This window comes from Cydia pomonella, chromosome 15, assembly GCF_033807575.1.
Source record: "Cydia pomonella isolate Wapato2018A chromosome 15, ilCydPomo1, whole genome shotgun sequence".
NCBI classification, from domain to species: domain Eukaryota; kingdom Metazoa; phylum Arthropoda; class Insecta; order Lepidoptera; family Tortricidae; genus Cydia; species Cydia pomonella.
The window spans coordinates 447,396-466,006 of record NC_084717.1 but is presented as its reverse complement, the minus strand read 5'-3'; the positions used below and the strand labels follow the sequence as shown (position 1 = coordinate 466,006).

General features: G+C 37.2%; 2 protein-coding genes across 3 annotated transcripts in view; one reads left to right on the top strand and one right to left on the bottom strand.

Moving 5' to 3' along the window:
- LOC133525501 (uncharacterized) overlaps positions 1-18,611 on the bottom strand; it is a 173,550-nt gene that overhangs the window by 71,329 nt on the left and 83,610 nt on the right. The window lies entirely within an intron of this gene.
- Positions 388-9,158, top strand: LOC133525506 (circadian clock-controlled protein daywake-like). 2 transcript variants are annotated; one of them, XM_061861768.1, is made up of 5 exons: positions 388-610; positions 6,587-6,806; positions 7,199-7,329; positions 7,685-7,837; positions 8,798-9,158. In XM_061861768.1, exons 2-5 carry the CDS (start codon positions 6,682-6,684, stop codon positions 8,965-8,967), a joined length of 579 nt encoding a protein of 192 aa, XP_061717752.1. In that variant the 5' UTR covers positions 388-610; positions 6,587-6,681; the 3' UTR covers positions 8,968-9,158. The 2 variants fall into 2 exon arrangements, with proteins under 2 accessions (XP_061717752.1, XP_061717751.1); XM_061861767.1 differs by lacking the exon at positions 388-610 and adding an exon at positions 5,403-5,562.

Below are 18,611 nucleotides of genomic sequence, written 5' to 3'. Positions count from 1 at the left end.
ACTGCCACTCAAAATTGAAACGCAGCGGCAGCGCAATTAGAGTCCGTGTTAGATAACTACTTTTATTAATTTATTGTTAATTCATACAACACACAAACTTACAGTTTACATACCAAAACGCTTACATGTTAAATAATAATAATACGAGTATTCAAAAGATAGATAATACAAAATTATACGAGAGAAATACACATTTATACAAAATAGAAGTAGAAAAAAAAATACATTTAAATAATACATATAGGACACGTTGTGTGCGTCGCAGCAAAACAAAAGGGTTCTGGCTCAGTATTACGCTTCACCCTATGGGAGAGGCACTGATATTCTGCCAGGACCAGATTACGTCAACCAAGATACAGTGTAAAATATGCAATATTCAAAGTTAGTACTTACCTAAATACCTTGTTTATAAAACTAGTGACATAATTATCATTGAAAGTGAGTACTTGCAAAGTTATGATATTGAAGTGTCAGTGTGATTAGCATGCTTAAGTAATACGTAGTGTCAAGTGTAATTATAAGAAGAAATCATTTTATATACATTATGAATTACTAAGACCAAATAAAATAATAGTATTAGTGAAGACTCAATTCGGTAATCATCAACCAGGTAACAAAAGTATTACTTACACAAAAAAAATTACATTGCAAACTCCAATTTGAAAAGAGCAAAGTGAGGACATGAGATTATAAACGTCATATATTCGTAAAAGTTTGTCATTAATGATGACATCACCACACTTTGTCATTGCAACTTCTAACTTTTATTTTTATTGGCAGAACAACATATAAGTTTTAAAGAAGTGACGATATCTACAGGGTGAAATTTAATTGATGATCAGGAACCCACTTTTCTAATTCAATTATCGATGGTTTTTTATAATACGTAATTATTAAGTTACAAATGTTACAATTAAATTTTAATTTTAATTTTTTGACACCCTTCCAATGGTTTAGTCTATAGAATTAGAAACCTCTTTTCACAATAACAGCCGTAAAAAACTGAAGACTTATGAACAATAAGCTGTCAATTTGAAATTATCAAATTCATATTAAGCCAAGGCCCCCCACGTTGTCTGTTCTCAGTGCAAATTTGAATTCTCAAGCCGTAGCCATTTTGGTTGTTACACTGTTTTGTATGTGTGCGTAAAAATGCGTATGTGTGGGTTTTTAGGGATGTGGACTGGTCGATTTTAATCATGTTATATATCGATAATCGCTACACAGTGGAACGGAATAGTGGTTAATTGAAGTTTCGAAAAATAAACATCATAGATATGCTAATGGGTAGTAAATATTTTATAATATAATAAAGTAGCTCAATTCTTGCGGAAACCATATTTTAGTAGATATTTGTAGTAGTTGTTGTAATTAAAAATTCGAACTTTCCCTTCGTTTCAACCTGTATCGTCACGATAAAATCGTGACCTGATAGCCACGATAAAGAATAAAAATGTTTTTTGTTAATTTTACGTATAGTTAAGCCTTTCAAGTAAAATTAAAATTGTAAGAAATATCGATATGACTTTTATAGATTTATTCGATTTTATTCACAAATAAGCTTACAGTCTAATAAACCAAGGCGCTTATAAGTAATGATATTATAATTATTGTACATGCTATGTCACACTTACACTATGAAAATTACATTTCAACCTTACAAAAACAAAAAGCAAATTCGATTATATAATATTAAGTATGTCAATAAAGTAAATAAATATGGATGATAATCAATTAAATTAAGTTAAATTCAAAAATTCATAAATGCCTTTAATAATTTGGTAAGAGGCATGATAAAAAATGTCAACGTCAGGTAATCGCATAGACATATCATTCAACAGAGCGATAGCTCTTGCAGAGGGAGCGTTTGCGGCCCAGCGCGTGCGCCTCGCCGGGCACGCGAACAGGCGCCGGCGCCGCCGCGACACCACCGCTCCGCCCTCCCCCGCCGCGGGGGCAACGGCGAGGGGGCGGCACAGACAAACCTATTCTTGACAATGCAGATGGATTCGCGACTTGGTTGCGTAGTAACTTATAGTAATGCACCATCAGTAACAATTTCCGCCGCAACTCTAATGTATCCATCCCAACCATACCACTGACAAACAATGACGGATACAAAAATTAGGATAATATCCTAACTTTTTCCTATAAAGAAATCGGGCAAATTTCCTCTGAATTCTTTCTACCATGAGGGTATACTTGCTTTCGTGCGGATCCCAGACACAAGCTCCAAATTCAAGTTTGCTGCGAACATAGGCGTTGTATAGCAGCTGCAAAACTCGAGTGTCACTAAACTGGCTCGATACCCTCATGATAAACCCCAGGACCTTATTCGCCTGCTTACAGATATTGGTAATGTGCGTCCTAAAGTCAAGTCTTGAGTCCAAGGTCAGTCCCAGGTCAGTTACCTCATCAACGCGATCTATCACTGCGTCTTTAATGTGATATTGTTTGATGTGAGGTGACCGAATTCTAGAGAACGTAATAACTTTACATTTAGAGGTGTTAAAATGCAGTTTATTATTCTCACTCCACTCGGTCACCGCGTCGATGTCCCTCTGGAGATCGTCCAAACCAGACTTATCCCGGGTTCCCAGAAACAGCTTCAAGTCATCAGCGAACAACAAACAGCCAGCAGTATGTACCACCCTTGGTAAGTCATTTATCATTATCGTAAATAATGTTGGGCCGAGAGTGCTGCCCTGACTTACGCCGGACCGAGTGAAAAAAGGCCTTGAACTATATCCACCCCACTCTACATACTGGTTTCTGTCACGCAGGTAACTAGATAGAAAGTTCAGTAGGTGCGGTGTAAAACCCAAGGCACTACATTTTTGAAGCAGGATGTCATTGTCTACCAGGTCAAATGCCTTTCTGAAGTCAAAATAGGCCGCATCAACCTGCCGACCCGCATCTAGCTCATCTCTGACATGTTCTACAAAGTTGACATGATTAGTGACAGTAGACCGAGCACGACGAAATCCGTGCTGACTGTCACTTAACCAACATTGTATCTGCTGGCTGATGCGACTTTCTATTATTGACTCAAATAACTTGGCAAAACTTGGCAGCACAGCTATAGGCCTGAAATTGGACACATCACGACCGGTGCCACTCTTAGGAACAGGAGTCACCCTAGAAACCTTCCAACAGGCTGGATACTGCCCACTTTTCAGACTTAAGTTAAAAATGTGTAAAAGTGCAGTCTCAAATACTGAAATACAGTCTTTTACCAGAAAAGATGGTATATCATCAGGTCCAGCAGAAGCTCGCGCTTTTAAATTTTTTGCTGCTTTACGAAGGTCTGCAGCATCTATTTTGTCCACAGCCACTCGCGCAGCACTAACTGGAAAGCCGGCACAATTTTGCACCGCCAACTCAGCATTCAAGAGTGGAACGTCCCCCTGGAATACTGAGGCGAAGTAATCAGCAAAAGAGTCTGTCGCTTCTTGCCCCGTCACAGTCTTCCCTTTGTACAGAAACTCGGTGTCACATCGTCTATCTTTCCTTTTACTGTCAACAAATTTCCAAAACTTACTAGGATCGTCAGTAATGTTTCTCTCGACACCGCGTATGTAATGTCGGACTTTATCGTTATGGCCACAGCAACCTGGTAACACATTGTTAATCGTACATAAAAACTAAGTGGTTACGGTAACAGCTGGCTTTCGCTTCATCTATCGAATCTCATATATCTATGTATAAAGCGATGGGACTTCCCTTCAATAAAAATAGGGTGTCCATGTATCCAATGGTCATTCGTTTTAACGATATTATTAACTGTAAGTAATTAATTAGATAGTGAAGTATATTGCAAGAAGTCTTGCCAATTAAATTCCGCTAAGGTTAGTAATAATTAAAAAAATTCAACTGATCACCGATTAAATTTCACCCTGTATATTGTTAGGTATTGCATTTTAAAAACAAGCTCCTCTCAATGAATAAAATGTCATACGCCACTCACTGTCAGTTGTCAATTCTTATGACTGCAGCCTTCTTAATGCGCTGTTTACATGAAACTACTGAACAAAATTTATATTTATATTTATTTCCAGAAATCCTTACTTTTAGATTTCCCTAGCGACTCGTTCCGGTTTCGCACGGGTTGCACAAAATATTAATAAATTACACACCTAAACTATCCTTAATAATCACTGTATTGACAGGTGACCGCATGAAAATCTGTTCAGTAGTTTTTGAGTTTATCGCGAACATACAGTATACATACAACAGACAGATGCAGCGGGGGACTATGTTATATAAGGTGTAGTGATAGATTATCATACTTTTTTGACCTCATTTCTAGTTTAAGTCGAGATGACGTTCTCCAGGGTAGGTACTCTAAAACCCCTGATATCATGGTATTAGGTATTTGAATTTACCAAACGTAGTGACCCAGGTGATCCTGCCTAATGCAGCAGGAGGTTCTGGGCATGGGTTTGAATCCCGATATTTGTGTGTTGTATGCCGTCGCGTAGTACCCATAGTACAAGCTTTGCTTAGTTTGGGTCTTGGGCGATCTGTCTAAGACACAGATAATTGTAAGATTGTGCCAAATATTAATTTAATTATTGATGTTTATTGTAGTTATATGCGATTTCCATGATGGGCCATCTAAGCCAGTTAGTAGAAGGCGATGAAACATTCTTCTCACAAATTGCCACTAATATACATGTCGACACCGCCTGTTGTTGCTTGGTTTTTTTATGTTAATTGCTGTATTGAATCATGTTTTCAGTGTGCACATGTAATATAATAATAATAATTCAGCCTATATACGTCCCACTGCTGGGCACAGGCCTCCTCTCATTCGCGAGAGGGCTTGGGCTATAGTCCCCACGCTAGCCCTATGCGGATTGGGGACTTCACATACACCTTTTAATTTCTTCTCAGATATATGCAGGTTTCCTCACGATGTTTTCCTTCACCGAAAAGCTAGTGGTAAATATCAAATGATATACACAATAAAGATTACTATAATTATTATGTGTTATAAATAAATGAATGTTCTAAACTTGCAATAAGTGTTTACAAACATTTTACGTGTCCGCTACTCCATATAATAATGGCCTGTCATAGAAACCATCATTCGACGCGATAGGTTTATAATAACGGTACCCATATGTAGAATAACAACAAGGAAAATATTGATCCACCCAAGTATAAAAATTATAATAAACTGAAATATCTTTAAACTTCAGTGTAAACAATTTACGGTAGTCGATATAAATAAATATAATTACTTTTATAATTAGCTAAGTAAACGGCCCTGAACTATTTGCCCTTGAACGTCTGGTCATGTCACATATTATGTATGTCTGTAATTTTTTGTCAAACAGGTTTCTATCTCACTTGTTAATAAATGATGACGTGGACAGAATTACTGTATTTAACGGAGTGAGATTATGCTATTGTCTCAGTCCATGGACGTTTTACGTTATATGCACAAAACAATTAATTATTCGTTTAAAATTTGTGAAAATTGAAGCACAAAAATGTGGATTCTGTGCACGTTATTTTTAGCTCTTTTTGTGTTTGAAAAGGGACTTGCGAGAATACGTGAGTATTATAAATTCATTATACCTAAGTATTGTAACAAAAATACCTACATAAATACTTGCTCAGGACATCCATATACTAGCTTCTGCCTGCAAATTCGTACGCGGTACACGTCGCACGGTATGATGATAATTATTGATAAAAACTATCCTATGTCTCAAATTATATCCATACTCATTGGTTCAGCGGTAGCAGACAGACAGACATACAGAGTTCCTTTATAATATTAAGTATATGGGGATTAGGGTCAGCAGGTTCTGGATAAATATTGGTGGAACGAGCTATGTTTTCTAGGATATAAAAGACAGTTGCCAATACCAGATAATTACTCGTAAGAGTCGTAGGTGCTTTTCCAAAATTGCTCATTCAATTCCTGTGCCGCCGTGTTTCTTGCACCGGTATCTTCTCGGGGCTGTGGTGGTGTAGGGTTACAATACAACCGGTGGTACTTAGATCTTGACAATCATAAGTGCATTCAATGTAATATGCCTAAGCTGAAGAAGTAATGACTTTTAGTCTCAGTAAAACTTAGCTCCTTATTTGAAAGAAGTAGACTTTTAAAAATCCTATTTTTTATTTACCAACAAATATATCCTAATGTTGTAGAGTTCGTCCACCCTAAATAACCCACCGACTATTATGTGTACGCGCTCGTAAAGGATTTCTTTTTTCTTCAAAAACTGATGATAAAGTTGCATTTTATCTACAAGAGCGGCAAATTTGTTTCCTCATGTTGGCTGGTAGAATTTACTTTTAACCGATGATTTTGAATATAAATATTTAATAACATTCATCCACAGTTCAGCGTTTTACAGTTAGTATTTTCCTCGCGTTGGTGTGATGAACATTTTTGTGTTTCACTCGGTACTTAGTAGCAAAGTTTGTTTAATCCTCGTGCCTTGAAAGCCTCGCAACTCGCTGCGCTAGTGGTTCAATTTAGAAATCTTTCGCTTGCTTAAGGAAGTATCAGTACAAGGGGTTAAACAACATTTTTACCCGCCTGTTCACCTAATAATTATTCCAGCGGACTTCATACATCCCTGTACGGCAGACAACAACACATGCATACTACAATCAACTATAGATGCCCTCCCTGAGTTCACGAAGGGTCTACCAGACATGGGAGTGCCGACTCTGGATCCCTTCACCATTGAGAAGCTGTCGCTGCCCCTGCCTGGACTCAAGGCTTCCTTGTATAACGGAAAAATGACAGGATTCAGGAAGCTGGTGATAGACAATGTTGAGTGAGTATTTAGCACGTCGGTGACAGACAAACGTATGGTCTTTCTGATGGTAATCGGTCACCTACTGTATGATGGATTTTTTATACCACGTTGGTGGCGTACAAGTATACGGCCCGCCTGATGTTAAGCAGTCACCTAAGCCTATAGACGCCTGCAACTTCAGAGGTGTTACATGCGCGTTGCCGACCATTTAATTACCTGTACACTCCTTATTTGAAAAATCCCATACTGTAGACCCTCGGGAAAACCTCGGCAGGAAGCTCAATCCACAGCCGGAGTGTCCGCGGGAAGAAATTCCTCTTAAACCGCTCAGTGCACGAACCATTTAGGTTCTAGCAACTCGTTTATGAGCAACGTCATAAGAATATAATTAAGACTTAATTTTTTTGCAGATCAAATTTCAAAAAACACAAATTTATGATGGAGTTCCACGGAAACTTATCACTCAAGGGCTCTTACAAGGCGCGCGGGAGAATTCTGGTGATGCCCATCGACGGAGAGGGAGACCTCAAAGTAAAGCTAAGTAAGAAATCGTTAAATTTCTTCTTTTTCATAAACCAAAAATCATTAAAAACATGTTAGTGAAACTATGACCGCTAGATTTGCGCTGAATCCAGCTGGATTCGCTCCGATCCAGCAATAATCAAGCTGGATTGAAAACGGTACTGGATTGCAATCCCTAACTGCGCTCGAAGAGGTTATCTGGGCACGAAGAGGTTTATAATTACCTACGATCATTCAAAAATTGCTTCATATGGATGTCGATAGAAGAATCGGTATTTAACTATAAGCATTAGCGGAAGTGCATTTTTGCACCCGTCAAACCGGGATTTGATTATAATTATAACCCATATATTTTTAATGACATTTCTTGACAGCTAACTTCAAAATGAAGGTGACGATCAACACTGCCGTCGTGCCTGACGACGAGGGAAGGAAGCATTTCCACGCCAAGGGCTACCAGTACACCATCGAATACGGGCAGGCCTCTTTTAATCTGACGAACCTCTTCAAAGGCAATCCAGAACTGAGTACGTAAATAAATAAATAAATATTATAGACAATCTTACACAAATCAGTAGGTATGCTCAATAATGCTTGTGTTGTGTGTACGATATATATAATGTATTACGAGTACGATATATAATAGTTATACATAAATACTTTTATACTGAGAAAACATCCATAATTCATGAACAAATATTTATGATAAGCACACAAATAAATGCCCTTATCAATATTCAAAACCAATAATATCTAATATCCAAAACTATACAGGGTGATTCAGGAGACGTGAGCAGGATCAAGCTTGAACATTCAGTAAGTTATAAGCAACTGTTTCGTACCAGTATTTGTGAGATTAACGTTCTTTTATTTTTTACTGTTCAAAAAAAATGTTTTAATTTATTTACGCCATTTATGGTCACCCTCTTTGTTTTATCCATAACAAGTGACAAATTGAATGTCTGGTTACTTTTGAAAAATCGTATCTCACTCAAGTGTGACATTTTGTTTTCTTCATAATCAAACTGCTGTCATAACGGTTAAAGAGGTTTTATCTTTCTTAATGAAGTGTTGTAGGGTGTCCATGATTGTAGATTATCAAATTTGTCCTTCCCAAAAAGTTAAATAACAGAAATAAAGCGAGATTGTTTTACTTAAATATGATGATGAACGGTTCATTAACATTTACTGATTGTGTAGGCTTAGTCCTGCTCACGTCTCATGAATCACCCTGTATACTTCGTTAGGCCAAGATAGGTCTGCAACAATTTTAATATCACACTTAGTCCAAGTGTTGTTGAAACAAACTTCTATGAAAGAAAAAAAAAAATATTTATGACAAAACAAACACGGATGACAAATGATTATAACGTATATAAATAACACTTGCACTGTGTATGCTCTCAAAATCGTTGCAGACTAATCTTGGTATAATTCTACCGACTAGGCTAAAACTCCGTCAAGTATTGATCCTATTTTGTTTCCAGGCAACACGGTGTTGACGTTCATCAATGAGAACTGGCGGCTGATAGCCGACGAGTTCGGTAAGCCGATCATAGATTTCGCGACGGAGACCGTCGTGAGATCCATCGAGAAGTTCTTCCTCGCCGTCCCGATCGAGGAGCTCGTCGAGGGGCCTGTACCTTCTTATGATTAAATAGTCAATTAAATAAGATGCTTTTATTACTAAAAAAAAAACAATAATTGCAGATATTTTACTTAAAATATGTCACCAAAATTTCACAACACCTTATCGTAAAAGCTAATTACTTACACATTATTTCAAAGAATAAATGGGGACAAACTGAATGTAGATAATATTAGTATCGTTCATAATGCGGCACCCTCTTCATATACTTATATTAAGAGCAATTCCTAGCTGAGCAACTTTTCAAATCTCGAATTTTTGAAGCTATGTTTCTGTCGCGCTGCGGTGGGCGGGAGCCGGAGCTATCTAAGTGTGAGTGCGCGCACACAGACGCGAGACTCGTGCGCTCGCTCATTGCGCGCCGTTCCGTCGACATCGCCCGCGAGCCAGACGGAATTTATTCTGCGCTGCCCGACGCAAGTTGTTTTTGTTGTTACCACGTAATATTGTTTTTCATTTTTATATTATACTGTATCTATTACACCCTAATACCAAACACCCTATCACCTGTACTAAATGTATTTTACACCTATGATGACGAAATAATAAATGATTGATTGATTGATATTAGTTACCATATAGGTAAAAACTGCAAAAAAGAATGATGTCTCAGCTTCGGTTGTCGTCGTACAGTCAAGTGCAAAAATATGTATCGAAAGAATCGTCTCATAAATATGGTACTACGCTCTTATTACACTGGAATAAGATGCTATGGGACATATTTTTGAGTAAGATGTGTACACCCATATTTTTACACTTAAATAAATAAATAAAATAAATAAATATTATAGGACATTATTACACTTGACTGTACCTATCCGTATCAGTAAGTTGGGAGTGATCATGGTGTGTTGTGAAATTTTGTATGTAGGTATAAAATAAATATACCTATGGTTAAACTACAATTTATTTAACTTGTAGTACGATGGGGCTAAACTTGGGCCGCCTTATTGAAGAACGTATCGCAATGACAATCTGGGTAAAGTATGTTGGGGTTATGCCGGACAATTTTGGGACCAATTGAGAGAACTCGTGAAAAAATGTTTTTTCGAGATCTCAACACGTGACAGATTCTTGAAGTACGTAGCGAATCGTTAAATAATAACCGTAGATTCGGCCTGAATTTTGGTAATCTTCAATATAGAACGGTTTTAGTTTTGTACCTGTGTAAAGATGAAACATACTTTTTTTTAGGGTAACGAGTGTTTTGCCATCAAGGGAGAACATTGGATGGTGAAAAAAAGTTGCTTCTAATGGAAAGAGAATAAGGTATCACAAAGAAATAGGTCCGGTGTCTACCCTTTTGTATCCGATCTTAACCCGGATACAAAAATTGGTAAAATTGTGGCTCTCAAACTTTGATACCTATGTCATAAGGCAATTTGATAAGTAAACAATGTGCTAAGAAACCTCTTATTGTAAGGTTTACCCGAAGTAATAAAAAAAAAACACTAAAATAATAGATACGTTGCGTAGTTTTGACAATTTAAGATTTCATGAACTGTACAGGTTTAGGGAAAGTGTAAATGTATTGTTTATTGAATGGAATGTACTGGAAGATATTAAGTACTTAAGTAGGAGGGACAAAAATCAAAATAAAAAATAATCGTGCCCAGTCATTTTTAATGAAGGTCGCCAAAAAAATAAGAATCAAACTTAGAAATCAAAAAGACTAAGTAGTTATTTAAAAAGGTCAAGGTCACTGAGAGCCCATCTTGAAGTATGGAAAATAATTAAAATTGGGATTTTGTTGGTTTAATTTTGCAATTATGTATATATATATATAGTCTAATACAATCTTTTTTTTTTATAAAATGTAAGGATCGTATGTAAAGAGTAAAGTAAATATATAGGAAAAGAGAGCCCTCTTGAAGCATTTTAAGGAAACTAATTTCGAAGCCCTATCACTATTTTGTATCCGAAACTAGCAATGTATGTATGCGTGCACATCTCTAAATGCATCCGTATGTGTAGGTACTTTATTGCGAAAAATTGCTCATTTGCTATCTAATTTACTCGATTTTGTTATAAATTTCAACATGTATCATCATCCCTATACAATATAAATACTCTTTATTGCACACCTCAATAAAAGAAAACAATACAAAAGAAAATAAGCACAGGTAAACAACATGCGGTCTTATCGCTAAAAGGCAACCTTTGGGTTGCGGAAATTAAAAAAATTACATTGTCAGTAACCGTCGCGCTGGTAGTGGTACTGGATAAAAATAATGGTCCGAAAGTGTGATCAAGAAAACAATAAATGTGATAATTAAGGTCAGTAGGTAAATTGAAGAAAATTTAAAGTTTGATAATCACTGCTGTTTTTTAAATAGGTAAAGATCTGATTGTTTCTGGTCCGATCTTTACCTGAAAGGGTCAAGATCGGATATCGGTCTACAGCAGTGCTAGGTCTGTTAACACGATTACAAAAACAAACACAGTTTCATCACAATACGCAAAATAAATTACAGAGCGAAGATCGGATAGAAGGAAGAATTCGCGAAATTTACCTTGCTCTCTGTGATTGCACATAGCACAAGCCCGACTCCCTGCGACGCGGGGACACTGACAGTCGAGGCGCAATGAAATGGCGTCTTACACAATGTTGCCAACATTAAAAATAAAGCCAAATTAGGGGGAAATGAATGTCCTACGTTCTTCACCCGCATCCGGTATTTACCCAACATACCTTAATCGTTGAACCGCCGCATTTCAAAATGGCCCTTATTTTGATATCGGCTAGCCGTAATGTAATACGGCGGATTATACAATACGACTGCGATACTTATATATAAATCCCCTCGTCAATGTAATTTCATTAAATTTGCTATCTAGTGGCAAACATCAAAGTAGCTAATATCTTTTACTTGTGACGCACAAGTGTGAGCAATGTAAAATACTATATTTCTAAAAAAAATTGCCTACTACGTAATAAAAGAAAATGTGATTATTAAATTATAATACGAAAGGTGGTCAAATCGCAAAATGCTATCGTTTTATTTAAAATAATGAAATAATTAGACCAGTTCCGAAAGTACCGAGAAATCCCGGTTCTTTAAAACAGTACCGGTTCTGCAATCCCTAATAAGGATGTTATGCCCATCACTATTCCTTCTGTGTACGTATATTTAGAAACTGTCTCCGCCTCCAATTCGTGCGATAAGGACAACTGCAGCTCGGACCGAAATTCACTCGCAAAAAACTCAAAAATCGAGGTTTCGCTCTCGACTGTTTCCTCCTCCAAAACGCAACTAATCATTATGAAATTTTGGAAATTGCAAGAGGAAGAAATAATCTGTGCCGCTATGTTTTGATTTTTTGGATATTTTTTGTCATATTTGTATACTGTGCCTTTTTTTACAGCCAATTCAATTGAGCCGTTTTTGCGATTTTCGAGGCGCTGTATCTTTCTTCAAAATAAAATAATCCAAAAAAGCAAAACATAGCGGCACAGATATTGATGATATTGATCTTATTTGAAAAAATCACTGCTCTAGGTTAAAAATCCAGGGAGGAATCAGTCGAGAGCGTTTGTATGGAAAAATCGCAACTAGGAATTCCTCTTAAGTGCCGTAAAATGTGTTTACTTCGCTCCCCACTAGGTAGGTAAATTGTGCTACAACAGTTGTTGGGGTTCCGTACCAAAAAGGTACAAAAGGAACCCTTATGGTGCGACTTTGTCCGTCCGTCCGTCCGTTTGTCTGTTTGTCGCTAAATATCTCAAGAACCACTTAAGCTATCTATTTGGAATTTGAAATAATTATGAATAACGCTAACCCAGACACATTGAAAGTATTATCTTTTATTTTATTTTTAGTGACTATGGAAAATGCCCAATATGAAGAGGTGGCAAAATTTCAAAGTAAAGTGACTAGATCAAGTGGGTATCATTTGAAAGAGCTCAAGTTTTACATTCCAAAACATTATTTTTCTTTTTTTTCATATTGAAATAAAGATGATTTGTGAAGGAAAGTGTAAAAAATACGGTCACCGGTTTAATCCGAACCATTTAGGTAGCCGAATAAATTTATTTCGCTACCGAAAAATAACGGAATCGTTATTTTTTTGGGTACCTTAACCGCTTTCATAAAGGTACCCTATCAGCTTAGGCATCGTTGCCAAGCCGCCCGCGCCTTGCACCAACTCGGTTCCTATTGGATGAAGCTGTCTATGTAAGTGTAAGCCCGTAAGCCCTTTTGATTTTATTTAATACTATCAATTTGGCTATAATAAGTATAATAACGGTTAAGGTATATATCGGAAAAAATACCGGTACCGTTATTTAAAAACGGTAGCGATACCTTTATATCGGAGCCTCGCGGCCTAATCGGCATAATGTATCGGTATCGTAATTTTATACCGTTACCATACCGTTATACCGTAACCGAAATCAGTGCCTGCTTTACAAGCCCTATGAGATCTGTACCCCTAGTGTAAATTTAATCGAATTCATAACGTGACAAACGCGTTTGCGTTAAGTGTCATTTTGTATAGGATTTTGAACGTTTCCAAAACGTCCCGCTTGGCGCGCTCTTTCTTAATCACATACAAAATGAGACTAAACGCAAACGCGTACGTACGTCACGTTTCGAAATCGAATTTATTTACACTAGGGGTACTGATAACTTTTTGACACTGCGAGCCTTATGGTTTTGTGTTGGCAACATTTTACATGAAAATGTTTTGGTGGGATTATATTTATCGGAATAACACCACAACAATTATTGCATTCAATAAGTAATAAGAATAAGAGAACTGATTCCAGATTCAGGCGCCATTGATTATAAAAAACAAATTCACACAAAAACTTGTCTTAAATGTGGCGCCTGCGCGTAACGGGACGCAAGCGCAGGGACGCCACACTCTCAACACAGCCCTGAATATTTTTAACTCACGATTTTTGTATTATCCGTTCCAAGCAGACGTTTTTTTGGTAATTTAGGACTCTACTTACGGTTCCGCTCGTGTGCAAAAAAAAAAAACTCGTGTGGGATTGGATCTGTCATTTCCCTCTAGAGGATTGATGTTTAAAGAAGCATGTAGAACAGCACACCTGCATGAAATAAGATTTTCACCTCAGCAGCAGAACAAGCCTACTTTCGTCACTCCGGAGAGTGACGGAAGTGCGACTTTACTCACGCCAGGGAGTGACGAAAGTGCTACTTTCCTCACTCCAGTGAGTGAGATAAGCTTTCGTCATAATGATGATGCCTTTCATTCATGAATGTAAATAACTGTGGTTAACTTTACTTGATGTTGAATTTTTTAACCTTTAATAGGTTCTTACTACTGAGGTGAAAAGTTGTATGTGTCCCACGAGAGCAAAGTTATTTTACATCTCGTGTTTTTGAGTCCCTCGCTACGCTCAAAATTCTAACTTTAAGTCCGCCTGTCTGTTACCTCTTCACGCATAAACCGCTGAACCGATTTAGATGAAATTTAATATGGAGATCGTTTAAGGCCCGGGAAGGGATATAGGGTAGTTTTTGTCAATCATCATCATCATCATCCCTCGCGGCCAAACACTAGTTTCAGAATATCATTAGTAAGGTCAGGTGGGGTAACGGAAACATACTTTATTTGTCTCGGGATAAAAGAAACCGTATGAGGAAAGTCTACGTAAGTATTTTTAAGTTAATTTTATTTTTGAATTAGCTATATTTTTAGTGTTATTTACTTTTAAATATCTTTAAGTATTTTCTTGTTTATTTTCCCTACATGTGTGGACACATGGAAGGTGGACCTTCTCCCATAGTTCCCCTTACCCCACCTGACCTTAATAAGTCTATCTCTTACTTTCTTCAATAAAATGCATCTCTATCGCTCGCCAATCATGGAATGGAAATAGTCATGACTTTTCGTAGCATCTGTCATCCCCATGCATTTTTACAACTGGGACAAATTTTGCAAATTAAATTTGACCCACTTCCCGGTTTCCGATGAAGCGGAAAATTTGCATACATACGTAAGTCGGGTGACAATGCAATATTATGGTACAATCAAGCTGATATGATGATGGAGACAGGAGGTCGCCATAGGAACTCTGTGATAAAACAACGCAACCTAATTGTGTTTGGGGTTTTTACATAGAATTGTTTCAATGAGTATTAGTTGGACCCGGGTATGTCCTTAAACAACGTCCACAAGAGAGGTATGGGCATTGTGAATGTCATCTCGCTCTGTGTGGTAGGGCACAGCACAGCGGATGTCATTCCAGATCTAGAGCATAGCCCAACTGGGGAAGTACCTCCACCTTACAGAAAATCGCAGCCAAATAACACTAGACCCTACTCATAGTGTTGTGTTCCTGCCGGTGAATAAGGTTGCCAGAGCTCAACGAGGGTGGGAGGGGGTTAGGGTGGGCAACGCGCATGTAACTCCTCTGGAGTTGCAGGCGTACATAGGCTACGGATACTGCTTACCATCAGGCAGGCCGTATGCTTGTTTGCCACCAACGTAGTATAAAAATAAAAATACTTGCCTGTGGAAAAAACAGTACAGTCAGCGATAAAAGCTTGTACCTAAAATGACATTTTTGCCAAAAACTTATTTCTTTTCGTGTGGCTATGTCGATTTACGGTTGTCATCTCGGTTAAACCCGTAAGTGTGATGCTACTGTGTTACCTCCAGTTGGTAACCCTGCGCGATGCACGAGGGGTCAACGCCCTGCTTCAAAACACACCGCAACCTGTTGCCGATGAGATTTAATTAATCGTTTTCTCGGAACTTAACTAAAAAGAAGTCCTTCCACATATTACAATCGAGGGTAATCATTCACGACGACGCGTGTCTTGATCTCTTGACTCGTAATGTCATATTATTAAAGGTTAGTTTTGATAAATCTGCGTTCCATCGTGGATGACACGACCTAGCCCCAAGAATGAACCAAAACATTTAAATTTTTACATCAAGTTTTTTTGTATGTAGTTACTGAATGTTCGGGTCAATCTTGAAAGCTAAATTAGACCCACTTTCCGTTTTTGGATTGAGCTGAAACTTCACAAACATAATATATTTAAGTTATAGGTGGCAATGCAATATTATGGTACCATCGATCGGGCTGATCTGATGATGGACACAGGAGGTGGCCATAGGAACTCTGTGATAAAACATCGCAATCTAATTGTGTTTTGGTTTGTTAGAATTGTCTTGATGAGTATTAGTTGCCTATTGAAAGAAAAGTACAGTCACCAATAAGAACTTGTATCAATAATTTCATTATTGACCACAAACTTTTTTGAGCGATAATTTTAAGTTATTAGTAACATAAAATTCTTTTTTTAAGGAGGAGTTTTGGCCGAAGGGTGTCAAGTTTCGGCGGTTCCGATTTAAAACATATTATTATAATATGTATGTTAGTTTTAAGGTATTCATCTATGGGCTACTAGTTGCCTGAAATAAAGATTTTCATTTCATTTTATTGCCAGTATTACAATCATGTACTTTTCATTAAATTGTCTTTCACGGAGACTATTTTAGCACCTCGAACTCTATGAGGTTGCGTTGTTTTATCAGTTACTAAGGCCATCTTCGGTATCATTGTCATACTCATCATAAGTCATACTAAATGTCAGGGAACCAAAAACCCGACTAAATTACACTTTTTTCATTTCGTTCATCGTAGTAGGTACATTATGACCCTCGCAGGCGCACGCGCGTAGCTACTCTATGGTTTAAGCAGGTGCAGTCGCCATCAGATATATCGAAGCGGCCAAGGTGTTCAAAAATTACGGACCACGCACTCTCACGCTTATCTGTATGATGCCGACTACTGTAAATAGATCTTCCAATGTCACATTACAGTGTATTCCCATTATAAGTCTACCGTTTACTGAGAAGGTTGGTAAGAAGTTATTATGGCTAGCCACGGACTAGTTGAAGGTTTGGCTGGGTGAAGCTGGCTGGATTTTTTTAAGTACATGTCTGCGCGTAGGTATAGACAATGTACATTGAGGTTCAAAGGTGGTCACGATTTTTCATTTGTTTGTAGTCCTTTTTCGCCCTTTTGCAAACTTTATATATCTTTGTACCTGTGTCTTTTGCGGCTTTCATATTATGTTACAACGAAATGGTGCAGAAATCGAAATCCTTGACCAAACATGTTCGTTAGCCAACACGATACTCGAATATCAAAGGTGTTTGAAGACAAAACTAACTCGTTTGATAGCGGTCCTAACGGTTTCAGATATTCAATTAAATATTTACCTACATCCCGAGACCTACATTCCCCAGTGGGAATACATTTAAATATTTATTCTTAATGATAATAATTAATTTACGTAAACTACAGCGAACGTTAGCCGAGAGGTTTTTGAACTTTAAAAAATAATTGATTCAAATATTATCATACTGATCTATTTGTATTTCCCGCCGATGGTATTTGCTAACGCTAAATATGACGGAGTTGTTTGTTTTACACCATAGGTGTCGCTGTTACGGTACAATGTGCTAACGGAATTTTCTGTAGTTTGTTTATGAAATGAATACTTACCTGTATCCCTGCATACATTCATTTTTAGAATAAATAAAGGCAGTTTTTGAATCTGCTTTATTAAATAAACCCGTTTATTAGAAACGCAGCTAACTTTCCATAACGCCCCTTAATGCCCACAACTGAAAAATAAAACTCATTACACCATGATGCCAATTCAAATTAACATTGTGACATCAAAATGAAATCTAGGTAAATGATGTCAGTCGCGCGTGCATTTCGCTCGTACTTTCCCGTACATGCATTGGCGCGATAAATAAGTTTATATTACCCCAAAACACTGAAAATAAATTTCAGGTAATTTCTGTAACTGTAACCCATGCCGAATTTCATATGATTCCACCACGCAATGTAATAAAGAAACATTTGTTTTTTATGTTTTCTCCCAACAAAAGCAATAGCAATAGCTTTATTGCAAAAAAGCGGCCAAGTGCGAGTCGGACTCGCCCATGAAGGGTTCCGTACCATTTATGACGTATTAAAAAAAACTACTTACTAGATCACGTTCAAACCAATTTTCGGTGGAAGTTTGCATGGTATGTATGTCATATATTTTTTTAGATTTTTCATTCTGTTATTTTAGAAGTTACAGGAGGGGGGGGGGGCACACATTTTTTTCTCTTTGGAAGTGTCTCTCGCGCAAACTATTCAGTTTAGAAAAAAAATGATATTAGGAACCTAAAGTATTCATAGATACCCCACACGTATGGGTTTGATGAAAAAAAATATTTATTTTTTAATTTTATGACGTATTAAAAAAAAACTACTTACTAGATCTCGTTCGAACCAATTTTCGGTGGAAGTTTGCATTGTAATGTATATTATGTTTTTTTTTTTTCAGATTTTTCATTCTATTATTTTAGAAGTTACAGGGGGGGGACACATTTTTTTACTTTGGAAGTGTCTCTCGCGCAAACTATGCGCGCACGAATGGGTTTGATGAAAAAAGATTTTTTGAGTTTCAGTTCTAAGTATGAGGAACCCAAATTTTTTTTTTCTATTTTTGAGTAAAAATCTTAATGCGGTTCATAGAATAAAAGTCAAAAGTCAAAAGTCAAAATATTCTTTATTCAAATAGGCCTAGCAACAAGCACTTTTAAATCGTCAAATTTTACAAGTATCATCTTAATCTAAATATCAGAGCAATTTATTGATGCAG

Excerpts from the sequence above, each read along its gene's own strand:
- LOC133525506 (XM_061861767.1), top strand. The coding sequence starts at position 5,499 with ATGTGGATTCTGTGCACGTTATTTTTAGCTCTTTTTGTGTTTGAAAAG. Across the intron at positions 6,807-7,198 it reads CTGGTGATAGACAATGTTGA|ATCAAATTTCAAAAAACACA; the intron begins GTGAGTATTTAG and ends ATTTTTTTGCAG. Across the intron at positions 7,838-8,797 it reads CAAAGGCAATCCAGAACTGA|GCAACACGGTGTTGACGTTC; the intron begins GTACGTAAATAA and ends TTTTGTTTCCAG.